General features: G+C 36.4%; 2 protein-coding genes across 37 annotated transcripts; one reads left to right on the top strand and one right to left on the bottom strand.

Annotated features, from left to right (window-relative positions):
* Positions 1–2,341: 2,341 nt before the first annotated feature.
* LOC104888688 (glycerol-3-phosphate acyltransferase 9) lies at positions 2,342–16,650 on the top strand. Of its 34 annotated transcripts, XR_008968711.1 has the most exons (18): positions 2,347–2,757; positions 3,222–4,535; positions 4,623–4,741; positions 5,429–5,528; positions 6,238–6,470; positions 6,772–6,859; positions 6,933–7,029; positions 7,145–7,230; positions 8,078–8,197; positions 8,313–8,429; positions 9,646–9,724; positions 10,850–10,923; positions 11,077–11,203; positions 12,200–12,274; positions 12,386–12,477; positions 12,913–13,374; positions 13,490–13,608; positions 15,123–15,328. XR_008968711.1 is itself a non-coding variant. In XM_057393580.1 (9 exons), exons 3-8 carry the CDS (start codon positions 5,408–5,410, stop codon positions 8,398–8,400), a joined length of 600 nt encoding a protein of 199 aa, XP_057249563.1. In that variant the 5' UTR covers positions 2,342–2,757; positions 3,222–4,741; positions 5,332–5,407; the 3' UTR covers positions 8,401–8,429; positions 15,123–15,335. The 34 variants fall into 34 exon arrangements, 1 of the variants encoding a protein (XP_057249563.1); XR_008968713.1 differs by lacking the exon at positions 3,222–4,535; XR_008968712.1 differs by lacking the exon at positions 5,429–5,528 and having other exon boundaries at positions 3,222–3,278.
* LOC125495969 (GPCR-type G protein COLD1-like) lies at positions 16,032–20,625 on the bottom strand. 3 transcript variants are annotated; one of them, XM_048641057.2, is made up of 8 exons: positions 20,436–20,625; positions 20,227–20,356; positions 19,948–20,026; positions 17,382–17,469; positions 17,105–17,197; positions 16,647–16,673; positions 16,445–16,531; positions 16,032–16,362 (listed from the first exon to the last, which is right to left on the bottom strand). In XM_048641057.2, exons 1-5 carry the CDS (start codon positions 20,498–20,500, stop codon positions 17,110–17,112), a joined length of 450 nt encoding a protein of 149 aa, XP_048497014.1. In that variant the 5' UTR covers positions 20,501–20,625; the 3' UTR covers positions 16,032–16,362; positions 16,445–16,531; positions 16,647–16,673; positions 17,105–17,109. The 3 variants fall into 3 exon arrangements, with proteins under 3 accessions (XP_048497014.1, XP_048497015.1, XP_057249566.1); XM_048641058.2 differs by having other exon boundaries at positions 17,391–17,469; XM_057393583.1 differs by lacking the exons at positions 16,032–16,362; positions 16,445–16,531; positions 16,647–16,673; positions 17,382–17,469 and having other exon boundaries at positions 17,106–17,197.
* Between the last annotated feature and the right edge of the window lie 2 nt (positions 20,626–20,627).

The raw sequence follows: 20,627 nt of genomic DNA, 5'->3' as shown, positions 1-20,627 counted from the left end.
ATCTAAGAATAATATCAAACAATAATAGAATATCAAATAATAAAGCAGGAAAGAACACACCAAAACTTTTACGTGGAAACCCAATAACTGGGAGAAAAATCACGAATCTGCACTAGGAATCGATGAATATTCAAGAAAGATTACAAAAGCACTCAAGAACTCTCTCTACAGCTTTTTCTCTCTCAAATATGTGTTTAGAGATGATGAATTTAATAATTATAATTAGGGCACCCATTTATACCCTCATTAAACAAAAGAAAACCCGAAAATCGAAAACCCGCAGCTCGACATCCCGCGGGCGCAGGGTCTGCCGCTCCGACGCTCTCGTCGATGTTCGCCTCCACCGCCGCGACCCCGGTCGCCTCCGCCAGCCCATAGCCCCACACTTCCACCAGCGTCTCGCGGCTTCCTTTTTCTGGCTTCGAGTTTTCTCAGCCTTCGACGGCCGGACTTTCTGCCGCGCCACTATTCCCGTCGCCGCCTGCCACTGCCGCAACGACGTCCGCCTATTCCGGTCAGCAGCCCCGCGCTGCCACATTCTTCTCACGCACAACAGCCATGTACTCCGGCCTTGACGCCGCCTCACCGGGCTCCTCTTCCCGCACACCTCTGTGACATCCGCCTGGTTTTATGGCGCCCCAACCACCACCGTAGATGTTCCCGACAACCTCCCCACCACCAAATTTTGGTTTACATCAACTTTCGGCTCCGGATCTTAGTAATTTGGTAAAAATCACTCTTTCTTCCCCTGAAGATTATTTATTATGGAAAACCCAAATTACTTGTTTATTACTTTCCCATAATCTGTTTGGTATGGTTGATGGTTCTGCTCTTATTCCCCTGCAACTGTTCTTGATGAACATGGTGTTTCTCTTCCTAATAATCAGTTCTATGAATATTTGCGTATAAATCAACAAATAAAATCTTGGATTTTTGCCACACTCTCTAGGGATGTTTTTGTAGATGTGCATGATTTATCTACTTCTGTGGAAATTTGGACTCGATTACAGACTAGATTTATGCATGCTAGTATGGCCAGATCAATGGAATTAAAGCGCCGTCTTACTCGTATTAAAAAGACTGCTTCTCAGACCATGGATGGATATTTACGTGAGATCAAGGTGATTGCTGATTCCCTTGCTGCTATTCAATGTCCTGTGTCGAACCAGGATTTAGTACAATATACTCTTTTTGGTTTAGATCGTGATTCTGAGTACGATCATATAGTTACTACCCTCCTGTATTATCCAATACAAAGGTTGAGGTTTCTTCTTTTCTATTTCTACTACTAAAGGAAAATGGTGGAACCTACGCTAGTTTGTATGTTATTTAAGCGATTTACGTGATTTTTATAACGTGATTTTCTCAATTGTATGAGTGATTTGTAAAGTTTCTTCTTTTAAGTGATTTGTGAGTGAGTGTTGTAAATTAATTTTCGGTAATTTTCTTTGAGTGCCGATTTTGATTTTGACATTCCTTTTGTAATTTAGAAAGGAAAGGTGGGCAAAATAGGCATTTCAAAAGAGGACACCATTGCCCCCACTCCCCTTATATAATAGAGATAATTCCTCAGGGCTGGTTAAAGAGCGGTTAATATATCTATAATGAGAACTCTTGAATATGTTGGTGTCAACTTGAATTTCGTAAAATACCCTTTATATTTTTATTCTTCCAAGATAACTTATAAGGGCAAAAAGTCATAGAAGTTTTTTTAAAAAGCTCTAATGTAACATCTAGATTTTCTTTCCCTGAAAAAACTACTATATTTTTTTTAGTGAAGGTCACTTCCAAATTTCTAAAACAAAAAATGTATAGATTTTTGAAACAAAACTACTATATTACTAATGTAACATCGCGTGCAAAAAAAATACTAATTTTATTTGAAAAAAATTACAGAAAAAAATTGATAAGAATTACTCTGGACTACCCTCACACAGGACCCACCCAAGCATTGCTTGGGATAGGAATTGAACCCTAGACTTTGCTAGGGAAGATGGAAAAACTCATCACTTGAGCCAACTCCAATTCCTAGTTTTATTTCAAAATCACTCCCTCCATCCTTTATTAGATTTTCCATTTCTCCAATACACGATTGTCAATACACATGTTGCATCATTAATATCTTTAATTTCATTATGGTAAAAATTAAAAAAGTTTCATTCTCCTTATATACACAACGAGAAAAATCAAATAAGACCCTACCTAGCTATGTTTTTTCGTGTATATTGGAGTTTTTTTTGAGTATATTCTTTATTTATGGACAACGTCCAAATTAGACATAAGAAATCTAAATATTATTTAGTTAGTAGCTAAAAACTTTAATATATATACTAGTTTTTAAGTCGAAAATACATCTAAGTACTTATATTTTTCATTTATTTATATTTTATTTTAAAAATTAATAACATCAAATATAACTTGATTTAGTAACTAAACTTTAGTATATAAACTTGGAGTTCTAGAATCAAAACTTATACAAAGATGTGAAGCAAAACTATAGACCCATTAGACCAATATTACCGTTGTAAACCGCCTAATCAGTCATCACAATTCACAAACGGCCTCTATCACTCGTCAAAAAAAAAGAAGAAAAATCTCCTTCTCTATCCTCTCGCACAGAATTTTGTGCCCTAGTAGTTTAGATTTGCCTCTAATCTGTTAATTTCATCTCGATTACTCAATTTTAATCCTTCAATTGACGTTTTGGAGATTGATTGTTATATTTATTTTCTCGCATGATTTGTGATCGGAAATTCGGTAAGTTGTTCCTTTATTAGTTTTGAGTAAATTTTGATTTTCATGGTTCGAAATTTTGCGGATTTCTTCTTCGATTTTTTGATGATCAAGTTTCTATTTTTTTTTTTGTTCGTGATTAATCTTGAGTTCTTAAGAGATGGAGATTTACAAAAGGAAGGAGGAGAAATTATGTATGATAATAGAAATATATTGTTAAACAGGAAGATTCATAGTTGGGGCAAGTAAACTAAGTCTTATTATTATCTCAAATTTCTGTAGAGAATGGAATTTTGAGGTGATAGAGAAAATTGGAAATGGGAGAGAGAATTCCATAACCTTTGAACTAAAGTTACAGAATTATGTAGCTTTGTGGTACTCTTTTAGAGTTCTGAGATATGGTACCTAGTATTACGTCTCTATTTATCTCTTTGGCTTGTTCTTGCAATATGTTTTGTCTTATTGAATGACTTCCTTGATCGTTGCAGAGCATTGTCTTTAAGGAGGTATTTTGACGGTCCTGTCTCCTGTCACAAAGACGATCAGTATATTCCTACAACTCGTAAATGCATATGGGAACCCTTGAAAAAATTAATGTACCTTTCTGTTTGGATTTTGACGGAAAGAAGGATGGCTGTGTGTGTGTGTGTTGGGGGGGGGGGTAGTAAAGAATTCTCCAACCGCAAATTCTGAAGTCGACTAATCCAGTATTTGTGTATGAGAATGATGGGAGTTTCTGAATTTTGCTTTTACTGATATAAAGGCTGGTCTTATGTTTGTATCAGAGGGCTGATTTCCTTGCTTCAAGTGCACCTGATTGTCTTAAATTAAGGTGGAATGGTTGCTAGATGATGAGCCTGTGTTCTATAAATTTCTTGGTTTTTAGGATATAATAAATTAAACTAGTTGCTATTGTCAAGTGTGCTAGTATTGCACCATTCGAATCATATGATGGCATGAAAGAGATAAAGCAACATAGGAAACATTTAAAGTAGGACAGCTGTAACTTACAAAAAAAACTCTACCAATATAGATGAACATGGTAAAATCCCCCTAAGGGAATTGATAGGGGTATTGTGTAAGAGGCCTACGAAACTCTAACTAGGTTGTAGGTACATCATTGTAGTGAAGATGTTTCGTTTTTCTTCACTTTTGTTTTTTTCTCATTACCTTCTATAAAACTCCCTCTAATTTTATCTCCATCCTTTTATTTTGGTTTTCTCTTTACATATCCCTTGATTTCTTGTTCCTTGTGTTTTCTCCTGTCTTACTTCCCTCACTTTTGCCTTTTCATTTTTCCTCGTTGTATTAAACTTATTCCTTCACTTTTTTGTTCATTTATCATGGAAACGATCTCTTATGACAATTCATGTCAGCCGATCCCAATTCTTCAAACTAATTTTTTCACTATTTTGTTCATATGTCCCGGATATGATGCATGTTAGCTGATCCTAAATCATTCATGTTCACTCATTCACTTTTCAAACTTTGAATTCAGCTGTATATGCCTTTGCTCCTTTGAGCTTGAATTTAAATAATTATTATGTTTAGTTATTTCTTCTAGCAAGCTTAATTACAATAGGAGTTCAATATAGAGTTTAGCTTGTATCCTTGGCTTTGCAATATCTGTCAGTAATGAGCTTTTACATGAACTTAGTTTGGTTATACTATTGGCTAGTGTTATTTGAGGAGTTATTTGTTTTTGTTTTTGTCCTGTACTCCTGTCTATGAAATACGGGCTTTAGTTGCCTCAACTCAAATTCTTGAAGGAGAATGAATGAAATGGAAAAAGAAGCGCACATGTAGGATTCTTTCAATATAATGCTTTGAAGTTTACATGTTTGGGATTCAATTTCTTTCAACTCTCTTGTTATGTAATATTTGTGCAGGATTCTTTTACGCGTTGCTTTAAATCAAATCCTCCAGGGCCCTGGAACTGGAATATCTATCTATTTCCTCTGTGGTGTTGTGGAGTTCTTGTTAGATACTTGATCATTTTCCCAATAAGGTTAGCTTTCAAATCTATTGGAATGAGTTTCTTTTCGATGTCAATGTCTAATAACCTTCTGATATAAGATCAGAGGGCATTTGAGAAAGTTACTTTGATATGAAACTCCGTTATAAGGAGGTAACAAGAAGACATGAAAATATTCAATGTTCAAGAATTTGGCAATTGGCTTTCTTACTCATGTCAAAGTCACTTTTACCCTCATGAGAATGTGAACTAATTCATGTTTCTGAATTTTGTTCAGTCAAATATGTTTAATATGATTTGGTGCAAGTTTATGTTCGTGGCCATACTGAAATGATATGTTTAGAAAGTTGCTTGAAAAGTTATGCAATATGCTATAGTGAAGTTGGTATTGGTGTCTTTAGCTACATGGGAAGCGGCATGGTATAGATGATTGAAAGTCATGCCATAGTAGTTTAAATCTTGGACATTCTTTTGGTGCATCGGAAATGCCTTATGTCCTTGACTTTTTTTAATAGTCCTCACTCAATTAGAAGGGTGAGTCCGCTGTCCAAATTGTTGTTAAATGCTTTGAGGCTTTCTGGAATCTAAAAAGTTTTACTCATAGGTTTTTGCGATTTATGTAGATATAGAGAAGCTCATGGCATACTGCCGTGTAATGGTGCTGAACTTATGCACGGATGCTACTTTTCCAGCTGACCTATGCTTTTTGAATTAACACAGGGTCTTAGTTCTGACGATGGGGTGGATTGTATTCTTCTCCCTCTACATGCCAGTTCATTTCTTACTGAAAGGACAGTATTCACTGAGGAAAAAGTTAGAGGTACAGTTCGTCTGTATTCTTGTGCATTTTTAATTTTATACACATGTTTGTCCAATAATTATTTAAATATATCTTGTGAGTTTGGTTATATTTTTTAAACTGTAAATTTTGCCAACAACTCCTATCAAGTATTTATGTCATGTGCTAAAAAGCATGTTTTGTATATAAAGCAGCAACAATCATGTTAGGAACAACTGTTGATGTGATGCTTGTCGGCAGTTTTTTATTTATGGAAAAACGTCGAAATAATTACAATAATAATAATAATTTATCATTGATGATTTTAAGAAAAAGTTGGATTTTTTTCGGAAATCCCAAAAGCATACATGACTATTATTTCCAGATAGAGGGAGGATAATGTCTAGTCAAGCCAAATTTTCTGCTTTATATGTAGGTATTGATGAATTTAGGTTTTAATGAGTTCGAGGAATTCTGGAACTACAGAAATGATGTAGAAAGAATAGCTGACCTTGTGAAATGTATCATACATTTTAGCTTTGAGTTTAAACAGATTTTTGTTAAATTTGTTTTGAATTTGAATAGCTTCAGTAATTTATTTCATTAGCTATGAGTTTGCAGCTATATCGTATTGATTTGTTGAGGTATTAACTCAAAAGGGATGTGTTTCTGGGGTTTTCTATTGCTGTTTATATTGGTATTCGTCAAAGACCTGCTGTGGTAATTCCTGTTTCTTTGAAATTTCTACCAGCGTTCTTTGGTGAAATTGATCTGCACTTTTTTTGTTGCATAATGGACGGGGGTGATTAAGTATCATGGTCCTCGGCCAAGTATGAGGCCTAAGCAGGTGTTAGTTTTTCTGTTTCCTGTTTCCTGTTTCCAATAACGTTGTCCTGGCCAACCACACCTCCATGATTGATTTTATTATTTTGGAACAAATGACTGCATTTGCTGCCGTCATGCAGAAGCATCCTAGTTGGGTTGGTAAGGATTTTGGTGCTGCAGATATGTAATACTGATATTAAGAAGCTAACTGGTCAAATTTGTAGATCATTAATGCGGTTTTCTGGCTGCAAATTCAGTGTTCTAAATGGTGCAGCACTGTATCTTTTATTTCATGTACAGCTTTGGACGTCTAATGTTGCAACTTGCAATTAGACATTAGATGAGCTGAAGCATTAGTTTCCGAATACCAAACATAGGTTTTTTCATATTATTGTTCTGGTTGCAAATGGGAAGTTCATGCTGTAATGTCCTAATTTCCTCTGTTTTCCTTTTGGTGCAGGATTGCTGCAAACTACTATCTTGGAAAGTCTTGGATGTATCTGGTTCAACCGTACAGAAGTAAAGGATCGTGTTGATGCATCTAGAAAGTGTGTGTTTCAATGGGTAAAAAGTTGTCTTTTACGAAGACTCTTCTAATACTTTTAAGCTTTCATGTTTCAGATTCAGAGAACATGCGCATGGGGATGACAATAACCCTCTTTTAATATTTTCTGCAGGAACTTGTGTTAATAATGAGTATATCGTCATGTTTAAGAAGGTAAATGAACTTCCATTTGGTTTCCAGATAACTGCTGTGTAATTTTGAATGAAATTATGTGAGTCTTCTTTGAAATACTTAACTATGATTTCCTCAAAACTCTTCTCTTGTTTAGAGTGCATTTGAGATTGATGCCTCTGTTTGTCCTGTGGCAATCAAGTACAACAAGATTTTTGTTGATGCCTTCTGGAACAGTAGGAAGTAAGACCTTCTTTCTTGAGATTTATGTTACACTTCGTTTAACTTTGGCTTTTCACACTATTTACACACCCCACTAATAGATTCTTAAAGATATTAATGGTTAAAGTTGTATGTTGGCAATGTGAAAGGTCGAACTAGTAATAATAAACAAAGGAAGTGCTACTTTTATTGTGTCTTTCCTTTTTGTTTGATATTGCTGTTCTCTTACCCTTCTTCTGGATGCTTTTAGTTTTCAGGTTATGTTTACAGTCTTAAAAAATAATTTCTCTGTCTATTATCATTGCAACATCACCCCTTGGCACATTATTTAAAAAAGCCATGTGAAGAGGATTGAGATAGAGATAAATGAAAAGTGCTATCCATGTGATAGGAGAGAGATAGAGAGACGATATTACCAAAGGAACGTTTTAGTTAATGTGAAACTTACAAATAAGGGAATCGTTGCAATTAAAAAACGGTTGTATGGCAACTCTTGTTTTACGATTATCTTCGTTTAAGAACAAAAATTCATTTTGTATTTAGAAGGCTCCCCGGTTTCTTTATTGTGAATGCTTTTTGCAACCACAAACTTTGGAGAAATGTCCATATATGTATAATCTAACCTGTAAGTACCATGCCTTGTTGGAGCAAAGGTTTGGGAAAAAATATATGGCAAAAGTGAAAAAATGGCAGATATTCCATCTTTATTCTGAATCCTCTTGTCCAATTTTTTTATTGTGCTTGTTACATGAGAAGCAAGCAAATTTTGATCTTAAAAAAACCATGTTGAATATTGTTGCCAACTGCCGATACTTGTTTTGTGGTATATGAAAGCTAGACGTCTTTGATTGTCTGGTTATCTTAATAGGCAATCATTTACCATGCATCTGCTTCAGCTAATGACTTCTTGGGCTGTTGTTTGTGATGTTTGGTATCTCGAGCCCCAGACAATAAAATCTGACGAAACTTCAATTGAATTTGCCGAGAGGTGATTGATTTCCCCCTTTTTCCTAACGGAACATATAATTTGTTCATTTGTATAAATATTTTGTGTTGAATCTATCTGTTAGCTCGTTACCTGATGTATCTGTTTCTTTTTGCAGGGTTAGGCTTATGATCTCTCATAGAGCTGGCCTGAAAATGGTTCCTTGGGATGGCTACCTGAAGCATTCACGGGCTACAATACTTTGATATAGGAATAGATTAGTTTACTATCCCAGGTGATATAATGCATTCTTCAAATATTGCTTCTAGTATATAATGACTTTCCTATTGCTTTTGGTTATTTTTATGGCCTGAACTTCAGATATATTATTGCTCACATTTGTTCTCTCCTAGCATGTAATGATGGGTGTTCTTTAGAAATAGAATAGCATCTCTGTTCATTTATCAAACTCTATTGAAAAGATAACATTATGTTAAGTCTATTTATGAGTCAAACTATTGACTTAGAAAAACCTCTTAAAACATGTTCAGGCCTATTGGTCTGCAAAGGATAATGATATAACAATCAGTACCCTAACCCTACTATGACACTTATTGTACGCCATGATAATATAGCAAAATCCGACTTGCTTTGGAGTGGTGGTGCTCCTATCATTCAAGCTTCATCGAGTCTCTTCTTATCTTCTTCTCTAATTCTGTAACGCATACACTGATTCTAAGAGGACCATAAAAGGAGGAGAGAGACTTCACTAACAAATGATTCTGGATACGGGCTTCTATGATTAGGGGAGCTTTTTTTTCATTCTCCTGTTTTTAGAAATTGATATCGGGGCTGTTAGGTTGAAGAAACAGAAACAAGGCGTGAGGAAGAGAATATGAGCTAGTAACGAAGGCTTTTGAGGTGTTCACGGAGTCCAATGCTACAGAGATAACTTTGTTTTGGTGTCATTGGAGTGACCATCATGGCTGTCTTATCAGACTTTGGTGCTGTCAATCTACCTTACAGTTATCTGTCACTCTTTATTAGGTATATAGATTATCGCTCTCCTAGTTACATTTATTATTTGGGTGTGAGAGCTTTACGTTGTGGGGGTTATGCTTGTTAGGGAGATTGATGAGTTTGAAATAAAATCCTTGGAGAGGCAATTAATGCAATCAATTGAGACATGCATTACCAAAAAGAAGAAAATTGTACTTTGTCAAATGGAGATGGAACGAAGTTAAGTATCAGAAGAGGTTTATGTTCTCTCTCTGGTCTTCTCTTATTTTTGGTGTAGCCATGTTGGCAAGAGTATATCGTTGTTGATTTTCTTAGCTATTGCATTACATGCTTTGTTTTGTCGTTCCTGAGAGAGAAGGAACTCATGTTGCTAATTTAAGACTCATGTTCTGATCCACAACAGATGGTGAAATTTGAGATTCTCTTTCTCGTTTTGTGATTTTCAATTTTCTGCTTTGGTTGTTTGTTTCACTAACTAGTTATTGTTGTAGAAGTTGAATGCTCGATCTTTCTTCTAGAGAATTGCTGGAACAGTTGTGAGATCTGTAGAGGAAGACCAAAGGGAACAAGGTTGGTGGCCTTCTACTTTTGTTTAGGTTGATCTTGTTATCTTCCAGTAGGTTTTTTATTTAACACATCTCGTTGACAAGCTGCTACTATAGTATTCTAAATCTTGGGTTGTTTTATCTTTTTACATTGGTATTGGTTTCATGGTTATGGTGCACTTGACGAAGAGTTGTTTTAGCTTCTATCACCTTTCTTTTATTAGATCTCTTTCTTTTGGATGTGGGGAGGTTTAATTGGTCCACTTATGACCCATGGAATGTCTTGACAAGGAAATTAAGAAATTTGGACAATGTCTATACTAGAAGACATGTCCATTTCAATGGAGTCAAAGGTTGACTATTATCTGTCTTTGTATTATCAGGTTTGTGTAGCTGTATACTAATTTCGAACCATTTCTGAAATGGGTCCGTGTATTCTTGGTGCATTTTTAATGTTACTCTTGAGAGTTGGATCCATGCCCGAATTAGCAACTTGTATTCCAATCTAAATATTATTGTTTTCTCTCTGTCTCCTTTCGTTCTCCCTCACATACTAAAGCCCACCCAATTTGCATCCTAGGATGACATAGCCTTAGAGGAGGCCTACTAAGAGTGCATTGTCTTTACACTGATTTCACGTGATTTTCACTTATCAGAGCCTGTTTGACCTTATCTTAACTTGTGAACTTATGAGGCGTTATATGCACTTATTGACTATGAACTTATTAGGACTTATTTAAAAATCATTAGTATTTATTGTAGTTCTGAATTGAACTTGGGTAGCCTTGTTGGCCTTGAATTCAAAACTCATCAGAACTTATTAACCATGAAAGTAGCTGAACCAAATATTCTTTTTCGTGAAATAACAGAGCATAACTCGCCAACAAAAGAAAGGATATGGTTTATCTTGGCTCACCATTCAAAACTCTTTGTCCTGTTTTGTTACATTTACAACTTTTTCTGACTGGTTCTGGTTGCATCAACATCCAAAATAAGGGTAGCCTTCTATGGTCCTAGCCTAATATGGGGCTCACCACCTTAGTGCATTACCTGCCAATAATAATTAAAGTACTCTTTGATGTTTCACACCACCTTACTGCATTACCTGCCAATAATAATTAAAGTACTCTTTGATGTTTCACCTTTGAAGGGGATGAAGCTGGTGTCATTTTTTCTCTACATCCTCAACTTTTATGTTGCTTAATCTTCTCCCCGCCTCTCCAGGTGATGGTTGTATCAGCTTTCAGAGCCCCTCTCTCTCTCTCATCTCACGTGCCTTCTGTCAGATCTTTCTTACAGTTTCATACATTCAGATAAAATGAACTATATGTGCGTGAGTGTGTTGGTGACTTTGTATGGCACTTTGTTTCTTTTTAGATATCGATGATGAAGTGGTTCGTTATTTTCAGTCAAGCATCAAAGTCGCAGCGTCATGGAGCTTTGGTGTCTTGAATCAAATGAAGATGCAAGCTGACTTAAAAGTTAAATGACTTGAAAGTTAAAAGTAAATCCTATGTGATTAATCTGTTCTCATAATATAGTGCAAAATTTTGGCTAGTGTTTCTTCCTTTTAGACTCTGCACCTTTGCTTTTGCTTTTGTTGTGTTGAGATGATGTATATGGTTCATGAAACCAAATACTTAGCTTGATTTCTAAAGAATTTAGACACCAAGAAAACAAACTAAGGGCTGAAAGCTTAAAGAAATTAATCACCAACTTTGGGAATTGTGTCCAAAAAACAAATCTGTTTGAACTCTCCTTTGTATTTCGTGATTGATTAATTCGAATACAAAATTAAGCTATTTAAATAAAATTGCTATTCCTAATATGCTTAGGACAAGTCCCTAAGTCATTGTCCTACTATAACTTTACTTAAAAACTAGATAACAACCGAAAAGAATCCTAGATGCTTAAAACAAGAAGAACCTATCCCAATAGGATAGTAAAAACATGTAATCCAAATAATAAATAAACTAGCATCTGCAGAGCTCTAAGAGAACTCAACTATGACTGGCCTAAGCATTACTAGTCATGGCGGACTTTGTTGAGGACTTTGCTTTGCCAGTTTTTGATAGGTGGGTTCTGAATTCTGGTAAATTGGTGCAAGAAGAATTCAATTCCTTTACACCCATTATGGAATAGTATATCTGGGTTTTGAGTCTTTGGGGCTGGAGGGCTGGATGTTATTCACTCTGTAAACGTGCCTCTCTGCTGGAAAAGAGCTCACTGAACACTGACACTATTTACAATCAGCTCTTGTATGTTTATGAATGAGAGTAAAGGTTTTATAAGCTCCAGATTCGCAACATTTAAGTGCAGTGCAAGTGTGCAATGATTCTTATACAGAGTACTGAGGTTAGAACTGCACGCATGTTTAGGTCTTAAACTGCAATTTCATTGCAGAATTTTCTTGCTTTCTATATACCTTCTCTTCTATGGCATATTCCTCCTACTTCGTAAGGCTCCTTGCCCATCTCATAAGGCCCTTTCTTTATTGTAGACATTAAGAACCTGGAAGCTGAGGTACAGGCTTTAGAGGAGCTGTCAAAGCAGCTGTTTTTGGAGATTTATGAAGGTACACTCTGGTATGCGCTGTTGTGTATCTTGTCTTTGTGTGAGATAGAAGTTGAGCTGATCCAGCTGTGGTTTCGAAAACTATTTTTGATTCATATTTCACATGTTTCAGGAAGCTGCTGCTTTTTCTCGAACCTGGAAAGGCCATATGCAGAATCTTTTGGGCTACTCATGTTAATAGATTGTGTATACAAAATGATTAAGGTTGAGACTTTTCTTACATGTTTAGCTTACCTACTTCTGATAAGAAGTTGTCCCAACGTGGTGGCTAATCTCTACCTGAAATCGTGATTCATCTTGACTTCTTAAGAGATGGAGATTTACAAAAGGAAGGAGGAGAAATTATGTATGATAATAGATATATATTGTTAAACAGGAAGATTAATAGTTGGGGCAAGTAAACTAAGTATTATTATTATCCCAAATTTCTGTAGAGAATGGAATTTCGAGGTGATAAAGAAAATTGGAAATGTGAGAGAGAATTCCATAACCTTTGAACTAAAGTTACAGAATTATGTAGCTTTGTGGTACTCTTTTAGAGTTCTGAGATATGGTACCTAGTATTACGTCTCTATTTTTCTCTTTGGCTTGTTGTTGCAATATGCTCTGTCTTACTGATTGACTTCCTTGATCTTGCAGTCGTTGCAGAGCGTTGTCTTTAAGGAGATATTTTGCTGCCAGATTAGTCTATATCGGGACTTGCTTACCTTTCCAGCTTAATAATTTTTTATTATTATTGAGGGTGTCTGAGATGACATATTGACATAAAATTAGCTGGCTGCAGCCTGATGATCTTTCTTTTTGCCCCCATCTCTTCACAAGCTGGTTCAGTCGATCCTGTCACAAAGACGATCAGTATATTCCTACAATACTTCGACATAGGATTAGATGCTACTTTACTATCCGAGGTTATAATGCATTCTTCAAATATTGCTTCTAGTATATAATGACTTTCCTATTGCTTTTGGTTATTTTTAATAGGCAATCATTTACCATGCATCTGCTTCAGCTAATGACGTCTTGAGCTGTTGTTTGTGATGTTTGGTATCTCGAGCCCCAGACAATAAAACCTGACGAAACTTCAATTTAATTTGCCGAGAGGTGATTGATCTCCCCCTTTTTCCTAACCGAACATATAATTTGTTCATTTGTATAAATATTTTGTGTTGAATCTATCTATTAGCTCGTTACCTGATGTATCTGTTTCTTTTTGCAGGGTTAGGCTCATGATCTCTCATAGAGCTGGCCTGAAAATGGTTCCTTGGGATGGCTACCTGAAGCATTCACGGGCTACAATACTTTAATATAGGAAGATATGCTACTTTACTATCCCAGGTGATATAATGCATTCTTCAAACATTGCTTCTAGTATATAATGACTTTCCTATTGCTTTTGGTTATTTTTATGGCCTGAACTTCAGATATATTATTGCTCACATTTGTTCTCTCCTAGCATGTAATGATGGGTGTTCTTTAGAATAGAATAGCATCTCTGTTTCTTTATCAAACTCTATTGAAAAGATAACATTATGTTAAGTCTATTTATGAGTCAAACTATTGCCTTAGAAAAACATCTTAAAACATGTTCTGGCCTATTGGTCTGCAAAGGATATCAGTACCCTAACCCTACTGTGACACTTATTGTACGCCATGATAATATAGCAAAATCCAACTTGCTTTGGAGTGGTGGTGCTCCTATCATTCAAGCTTCATCGAGTCCCTTCTTATCTTCTTCTCTAATTCTGTAACGCATACACTGATTCTAAGAGGACCACAAAAGGAGGAGAGCGACTTCACTAACAAATGCTTCTGGATACGGGCTTCTATGATTAGGCGGAGCTTTTTTTTAGTTCTCCTGTTTCTAGAAATTGATATCGGGGGCTGTTAGGTTGAAGAAACAGAAACAAGGCGTGAGGAAGAGAATTTGAGCTGGTAACGATTTAACGAAGGGTTTTGAGGTGTTCACGGAGTCCAATGTTACAGTCGGAGATAACTTTGATTTTAAGTAGATATTATGAAGGAAAAGATTGATTGGATGATGTTAAAGGCTTGGATTACAGTTTCAGTGAGGAAAAGGATGGACTTGGAGTAGGTTTACGAGGATTAATTAAACAGGTCATTTGTGGAACTTAAGAATTCATGTTTATTTTTCTGTATTAAAAAGAGTGGTAATAGGTGTGTTACACAGGTTTTGGATAGTATATTCTTTGGTGAATCATGGAAATCCTGTAGGTTCTTTTTGTTGGAAAGACTCAGTGAGTCTTTACAATTTACTTATTGCTATTAATGAAATTGAGTTATTTTCTCGATCTTGTTTGAGCGTCATGCAGATTAAATTTTCCCAGGTTTTTCTAGTTATGCTATTTTGTATAGATGGTTATTGATAGAGGGTGATCATCCTCAAATTTTGTGCTGCTTTTTTTTGCTAATAATCCTTTCATTCTAAATAAATCTCGGCATAACAACTTTCTTTTTCCTTTAGTTTCCTATTATATGCCACTTGACATATCAATGTACCGTTACTTGTTTGTTAAAAATTCGAAGGCACCATTGCTTGTCATCTAGAATTCCAATGCAAAACTAACCTCCTTGATCTATATGCACACAACCTTAAGAGACACTTATTCTAAAACGGAGGGAGTAATGTTACTTTTTTTTCCCTTTTCTTATGTGCGTTTAAAGATATTTATGAAGAGTTTTGATTTTTCATGCTAGAATAAATTCTGGATAAATTGACATTTTCTCCTGAATTGGAAAGGATCAGGAGTAAGTAAATGGCCTACACAGTCCATGGATGGTCAAAATTTTCTCATATTTGGCCAAAGCTTAGCTCATTGTTGTCCCCTTAGGTGCCCTCAGACCTCACCTCCAAAATGATGATGAAGCATCGTGGACATTCTAAGTTTTAGGGCAAAGCTAAAACTACTGAACCATCATAAGCTTTTAGGATAAAATTTTGAAGTTTGCAATCTTAATGAACTTTTTCATTGCTTGAACCAAGTGGTCAGTGTTGATGCTTATCTTATTATTTGTAATATTTTTAATATCTTGTCAATTCCTTTCTGTTGTAGGGGGAGTGGAGGGGGGGGATGGGGAGGGGAGGGGCGAGGGAGGGGCGAGGGGAGTGGAGGGAGGGAGTGGAGGAGGGGAGGGGGAGGGAAGGGAGGGGGTAGGGGCGAGGGGTAGGGAGGGGCGACGGGAGGGGCGGGGGGAGGAGGGGAGGGTGAGAGGGCGAGGAGGAGGAGGGGGGGGGGGCGAGGGAGGGGGGCGAGGTAGGATGGAAGGTGAGGGGGGAGGGCAGGAGGGGAGTGGAAGTGGAAGGTGAGGGGGGTAGGGGGCGAGGGAGGGGGATGGAGGAGGGGGGTAGGGGAGGGCGAGCGAGGGAGCGAGGGGAGGGAGGGGGCGAGGTGAGGGAGCGGGAAGGGGTAGGGGAGGGGGCGAGGGGGGGGGGGCAAATCTCCAAACTTTTTTTGAGGTCATGAAAAATTATTAATTATGTTGTGTGAATGCTATTGAGTATTATGATATTTTATTGAAAATGTTGAGATTCATTGATTATACTATTTAAAAATGAAAATTTATTTTCTCACCTTAATATTGTTTTTTTTGTCCTGGTGGGGGCAGATTTAGCTGTTTTGCAGGAGTGAACTGAAGGATTAGCTTAGTTTGAAATGTGCGTGATATATGTTCTGCTGGTGACGCTATGCTATTGTATAAAATAATTATGTGATGTAACTTACATTTTTAAACTCAAAACCTTTAAATAATAAGGATGCTTAAGAATTTATATTAACAATCATCTTTAATTAGTTGTTACAGTGGGGAGCAGAGAATTCTATAACTTCAGTTCAAAGGTTATGGGATTCTCTCTCCCATTTCCAAATTTTTTTATCACCTTGAAATTCCATTCACTACAGAAATTTGAGATAATAATAGTACTTAGTTTACCAGCCTAACTATTCTATTATCATACATAACTTTTCCTCCATCTAAGAAGTCGAGATGAATCTCCATCTTGTAAACAATAAATTGAACATGCGTAGCCCAAAAGATTCTGCATATGAATTTCCAGATTCGAGAAAAAGCTTCCTGAAACATGTATAGATGGTTATTGATATACTAGAAAGTCATCATATACTAGAAGCAATATTTGAAGAATGCATTATATCACCTGGGATAGTAAAGTAGCATTTACTCCTATATCAAAGTATTGTAGGAATATGCTGATCGTTTTTGTGACAGGATCGACTGAACCAGCCTGTGAAGAGATGGGGGACAAAAAGAAAGATCATCCAACTAATTTTATGTCAATATGTCATCTCAGACACCAAGGTAAGCAAGTCCCGATATAGACTAATCTGGTAGCAACATACCTCCTTAAAAACAACGCTCTGCAACGACTGCAAGATCAAGGAAGTCAATCAGTAAGACAGAGCATATTGCAAGAACAAGCCAAAAAGAAAAATAGAGACGTAATACTAGGTACCAATTCTCAGAACTCTAAAAGAGTACCACAAGCTACATAATTCTGTAACTTTAGTTCAAAGGTTATGGAATTCTCTCCCCATTTCCAATTTTCTTTATCACCTCAAAATTCCATTCTCTACAGAAATTTGGGATAATAATAATACTTAGTTTTACTTACCCCAACTATTAATCTTCCTGTTTAACAATATATTTCTATTATCATACATAATTTCTCCTCCTTCCTTTTGTAAATTTCCATCTCTTAAGAAGTCAAGATGAATCACAATTTCAGGTAGAGATTAGCCATCACGTTGGGACTTCATATCAGAAGTAGGTAAGCTAAACATGTAAGAAAAGTCTCAACCTTAATCATTTTGTATACACAATATATTGAACATGCGTAGCCCAAAAGATTCTCCATATGGCCTTTCCGGGTTCGAGAAAAAGCAGCAGCTTCCTGAAACATGTGAAATATGAATCAAAAATAGTTTTCGAAAACACAGCTGGATCAGCTCAACTACTATCTCACACAAAGAGGAGATGAATTTGGGACCAGCTCATAAATCCAGAAATTCAAACATCTCAAATAATTGCACATTCATGATATTTTTAATAAGGAATAGCAAGACAAGATACACAACAGCGCAAACCAGAGTGTATAAATCTCCAAAAACAGCTGCTTTGACAGCTCCTCTAAAGCCTGTACCTCAGCTTCCAGGTTCTTAATGGCTACAATAAAGAAAGGAGCCTTATGAGATGGGCAAGGAGCCTTACGAGGTAGACAGAATTTTCCACAGAAGAGAAGGTATATAGAGTGCAAGAAAATTCTGCAATGAAATTGCAGTTTAAGACCTAAACATGCGTGCAATTCTAACGTTAGTACTCTGTATAAGAATCGTTGCACACTCGCACTGCACTTAAATGTTGCGAATCTGGAGCTTATAAAACCTTTACTCTCATTCATAAACATACAGGAGCTGATTGTAAATAGTGTCTAAGTGTTCAGTGAGCTCTTTTCCAGCAGAGAGGCACGTTTACAGAGTGAAATAACATCCAGCCCTCCAGCCCCAAAGACTCAAAACCCAGATATACTATTCCATAATGGGTGTAAAGGAATTGAATTCTTCTTGCACCAATTTACCAGAATTCAGAACCCACCTATCAAAAACTGGCAAAGCAAAGTCCTCAACAAAGTCCGCCATGACTAGTAATGCTTAGGCCAGTCATAGTTGAGTTCTCTTAGAGCTCTGCAGATGCTAGTTTATTTATTATTTGGATTACATGTTTTTACTATCCTATTGGGATAGGTTCTTCTTGTTTTAAGCATCTAAGATTCTTTTCGGTTGTTATCTAGTTTTTAAGTAAAGTTATAGTAGGACAATGACTTAGGGACTTGTCCTAAGCATATTAGGAATAGCAGTTTTATTTAAATAGCTTAATTTTGTATTCGAATTAATCAATCACGAAATACAAAGGAGAGTTCAAACAGATTTGTTTTTTGGACACAATTCCCAAAGTTGGTGATTAATTTCTTTAAGCTTTCAGCCCTTAGTTTGTTTTCTTGGTGTCTAAATTCTTTAGAAATCAAGCTAAGTATTTGGTTTCATAAACCATATACATCATCTCAACACAACAAAAGCAAAAGCAAAGGTGCAGAGTCTAAAAGGAAGAAACACTAGCCAAAATTTTGCACTATATTATGAGAACTGATTAATCACATAAAACTTACTTTTAACTTTCAAGTCATTTAACTTTTAAGTCAGCTTGCATCTTCATTTGATTTAAGACACCAAAGCTCCATGACGCTGCTACTTTGATGCTTGACTGAAAATAACGAACCACTTCATCATCGATATCTAAAAAGAAACAAAGTGCCAACACACTTTGTCACCAACAAAGTGCCATACGAAGTCACCAACACACTCACGCACATATAGTTCATTTTATCTGAATGTATGAAACTGTAAGAAAGATCTGACAGAAGGCACGTGAGATGAGAGAGAGAGGGGCTCTGAAAGCTGATACAACCATCACCTGGAGAGGCGGGGAGAAGATTAAGCAACATAAAAGTTGAGGATGTAGAGAAAAAATGACACCAGCTTCATCCCCTTCAAAGGTGAAACATCAAAGAGCACTTTAATTATTATTGGCAGGTAATTACTATTGGCAGGTAATGCACTAAGGTGGTGAGCCCCATATTAGGCTAGGACTATAGAAGGCTACCCTTGTTTTGGATGTTGATGCAACCAGAACCAGGCATAAAAAGTTGTAAATGTAACAAAACAGGACGAAGAGGAGACGTGTGCATTACCACCTTCAATGGTGAACAAAGATAAACCATGTCCTTTCTTTCGTTGGCGAGTTATGCTCTGTTATTTCACGAAAAAGAATATTTGGTTCAGCTACTTTCATGGTTAATAAATTTTTGAATTCAAGGCCAACAAGGCTACCCAAGTTCAATTCAGAACAGCAATAAATACTAATGACTTTTAACGCCTCATAAGTTAATTCATAGTCAATAAGTGCATATAACGCCTCATAAGTTCACAAGTTAAGATAAGGTCAAACAGGTTCTCATAAGTGAAAATCACGTGAAAACAGTGTAAAGACAATGCACCCTTAGTAGGCCTCCTCTAAGGCTAGGTCATCCTAGGATGCAAATTGGATGGGCTTTAGTATGTGAGGGAGAACAAAAAGAGACAGAGAGAGAAAACAATGATATTTAGATTGGAATACAAGTTGCTAACTCGGGCATGGATCCAACTCTCAAGAGTAACATTAAAAATGTACCAAGAATACATAGACCCAGTTCAGCAATGGTTCGAAATTAGTATACACCTACACAAACCTGATAATACAAAGACAGAAAATAGTCAACCTTTGACTCCATTGAAATGGACATGTCTTCTAATATAGACATTGTCCAAATTTCTTAATTTCCTTGTCAAGACATTCCATGGGTCATAAGTGGACCAATTAAACCTCCCCTCACATCCAAAAGAAAGAGATCTAATAGAAGAAAGGTGATAGAAGCTAAAACAACCCTTCTTCAAGTGTACCATAACCATGAAACCAATACCAATGTGAACAGATAAAACTACCTGAGATTTAGAATACTACAGTAGCAGCTTGTCAACAAGATGTGTTAAATCAAAACCTACTAGAAGATGATAAGATCAACCTAAACAAAAGTAGAAGGCCACCAACCTTGTTCCTTTTGGTCTTCCTGTACAGATCTCACAATTGTTCCAACAATTCTCTTGAAGAAAGATCGAGCATTCAACTTCTACAACAATAACTAGTTAGTGAAACAAACAATAAAAGCAGAAAATTGAAAATCACAAAACGAGAAAGATAATCTCAAATTTCACCATCTGCTGTGGATCAGAACATGAGTCTTAAATTAGCAACATGAGTTCCTCCTCTCTCAGGAACGACAAAACAAAGCATGTAACGCAATAGCTAAGAAAATCAACCATGATATACCTCTTCTGATACTTGACTTCTTTCCATCTCCATTTGACAAAGTATAATTTTCTTCTTTTTGGTAACGCATGTCTCAATTGATTGCATCAATTGCCTCTCCAAGGATTTTATTTCAAACTCATCAATCTCCCTAACAAGCATAACCCCCACAACATAAAGCTCTCACACCCAAATAATAAATGTGATTAGAAGAGCGATAATCTATATACCTAATAAAGAGTGACAGATAACTGTAAGGTAGATTGACAGCACCAAAGCCTGATAAGACAGCCATGATGGTCACACCAATGACCCCAAATCAAAGTTATCTCCGACTGTAGCATTGGACTCCGTGAACACCTCAAAAGCCTTCGTTACTAGCTCATATTCTCTTCCTCACGCCTTGTTTCTGTTTCTTCAAC

This window comes from Beta vulgaris, chromosome 3, assembly GCF_026745355.1.
Source record: "Beta vulgaris subsp. vulgaris cultivar EL10 chromosome 3, EL10.2, whole genome shotgun sequence".
Lineage (NCBI taxonomy): Eukaryota > Viridiplantae > Streptophyta > Magnoliopsida > Caryophyllales > Amaranthaceae > Beta > Beta vulgaris.
Note: the sequence above shows the minus strand (reverse complement) of the source record. Positions and strands in the feature narration are given on the sequence as shown.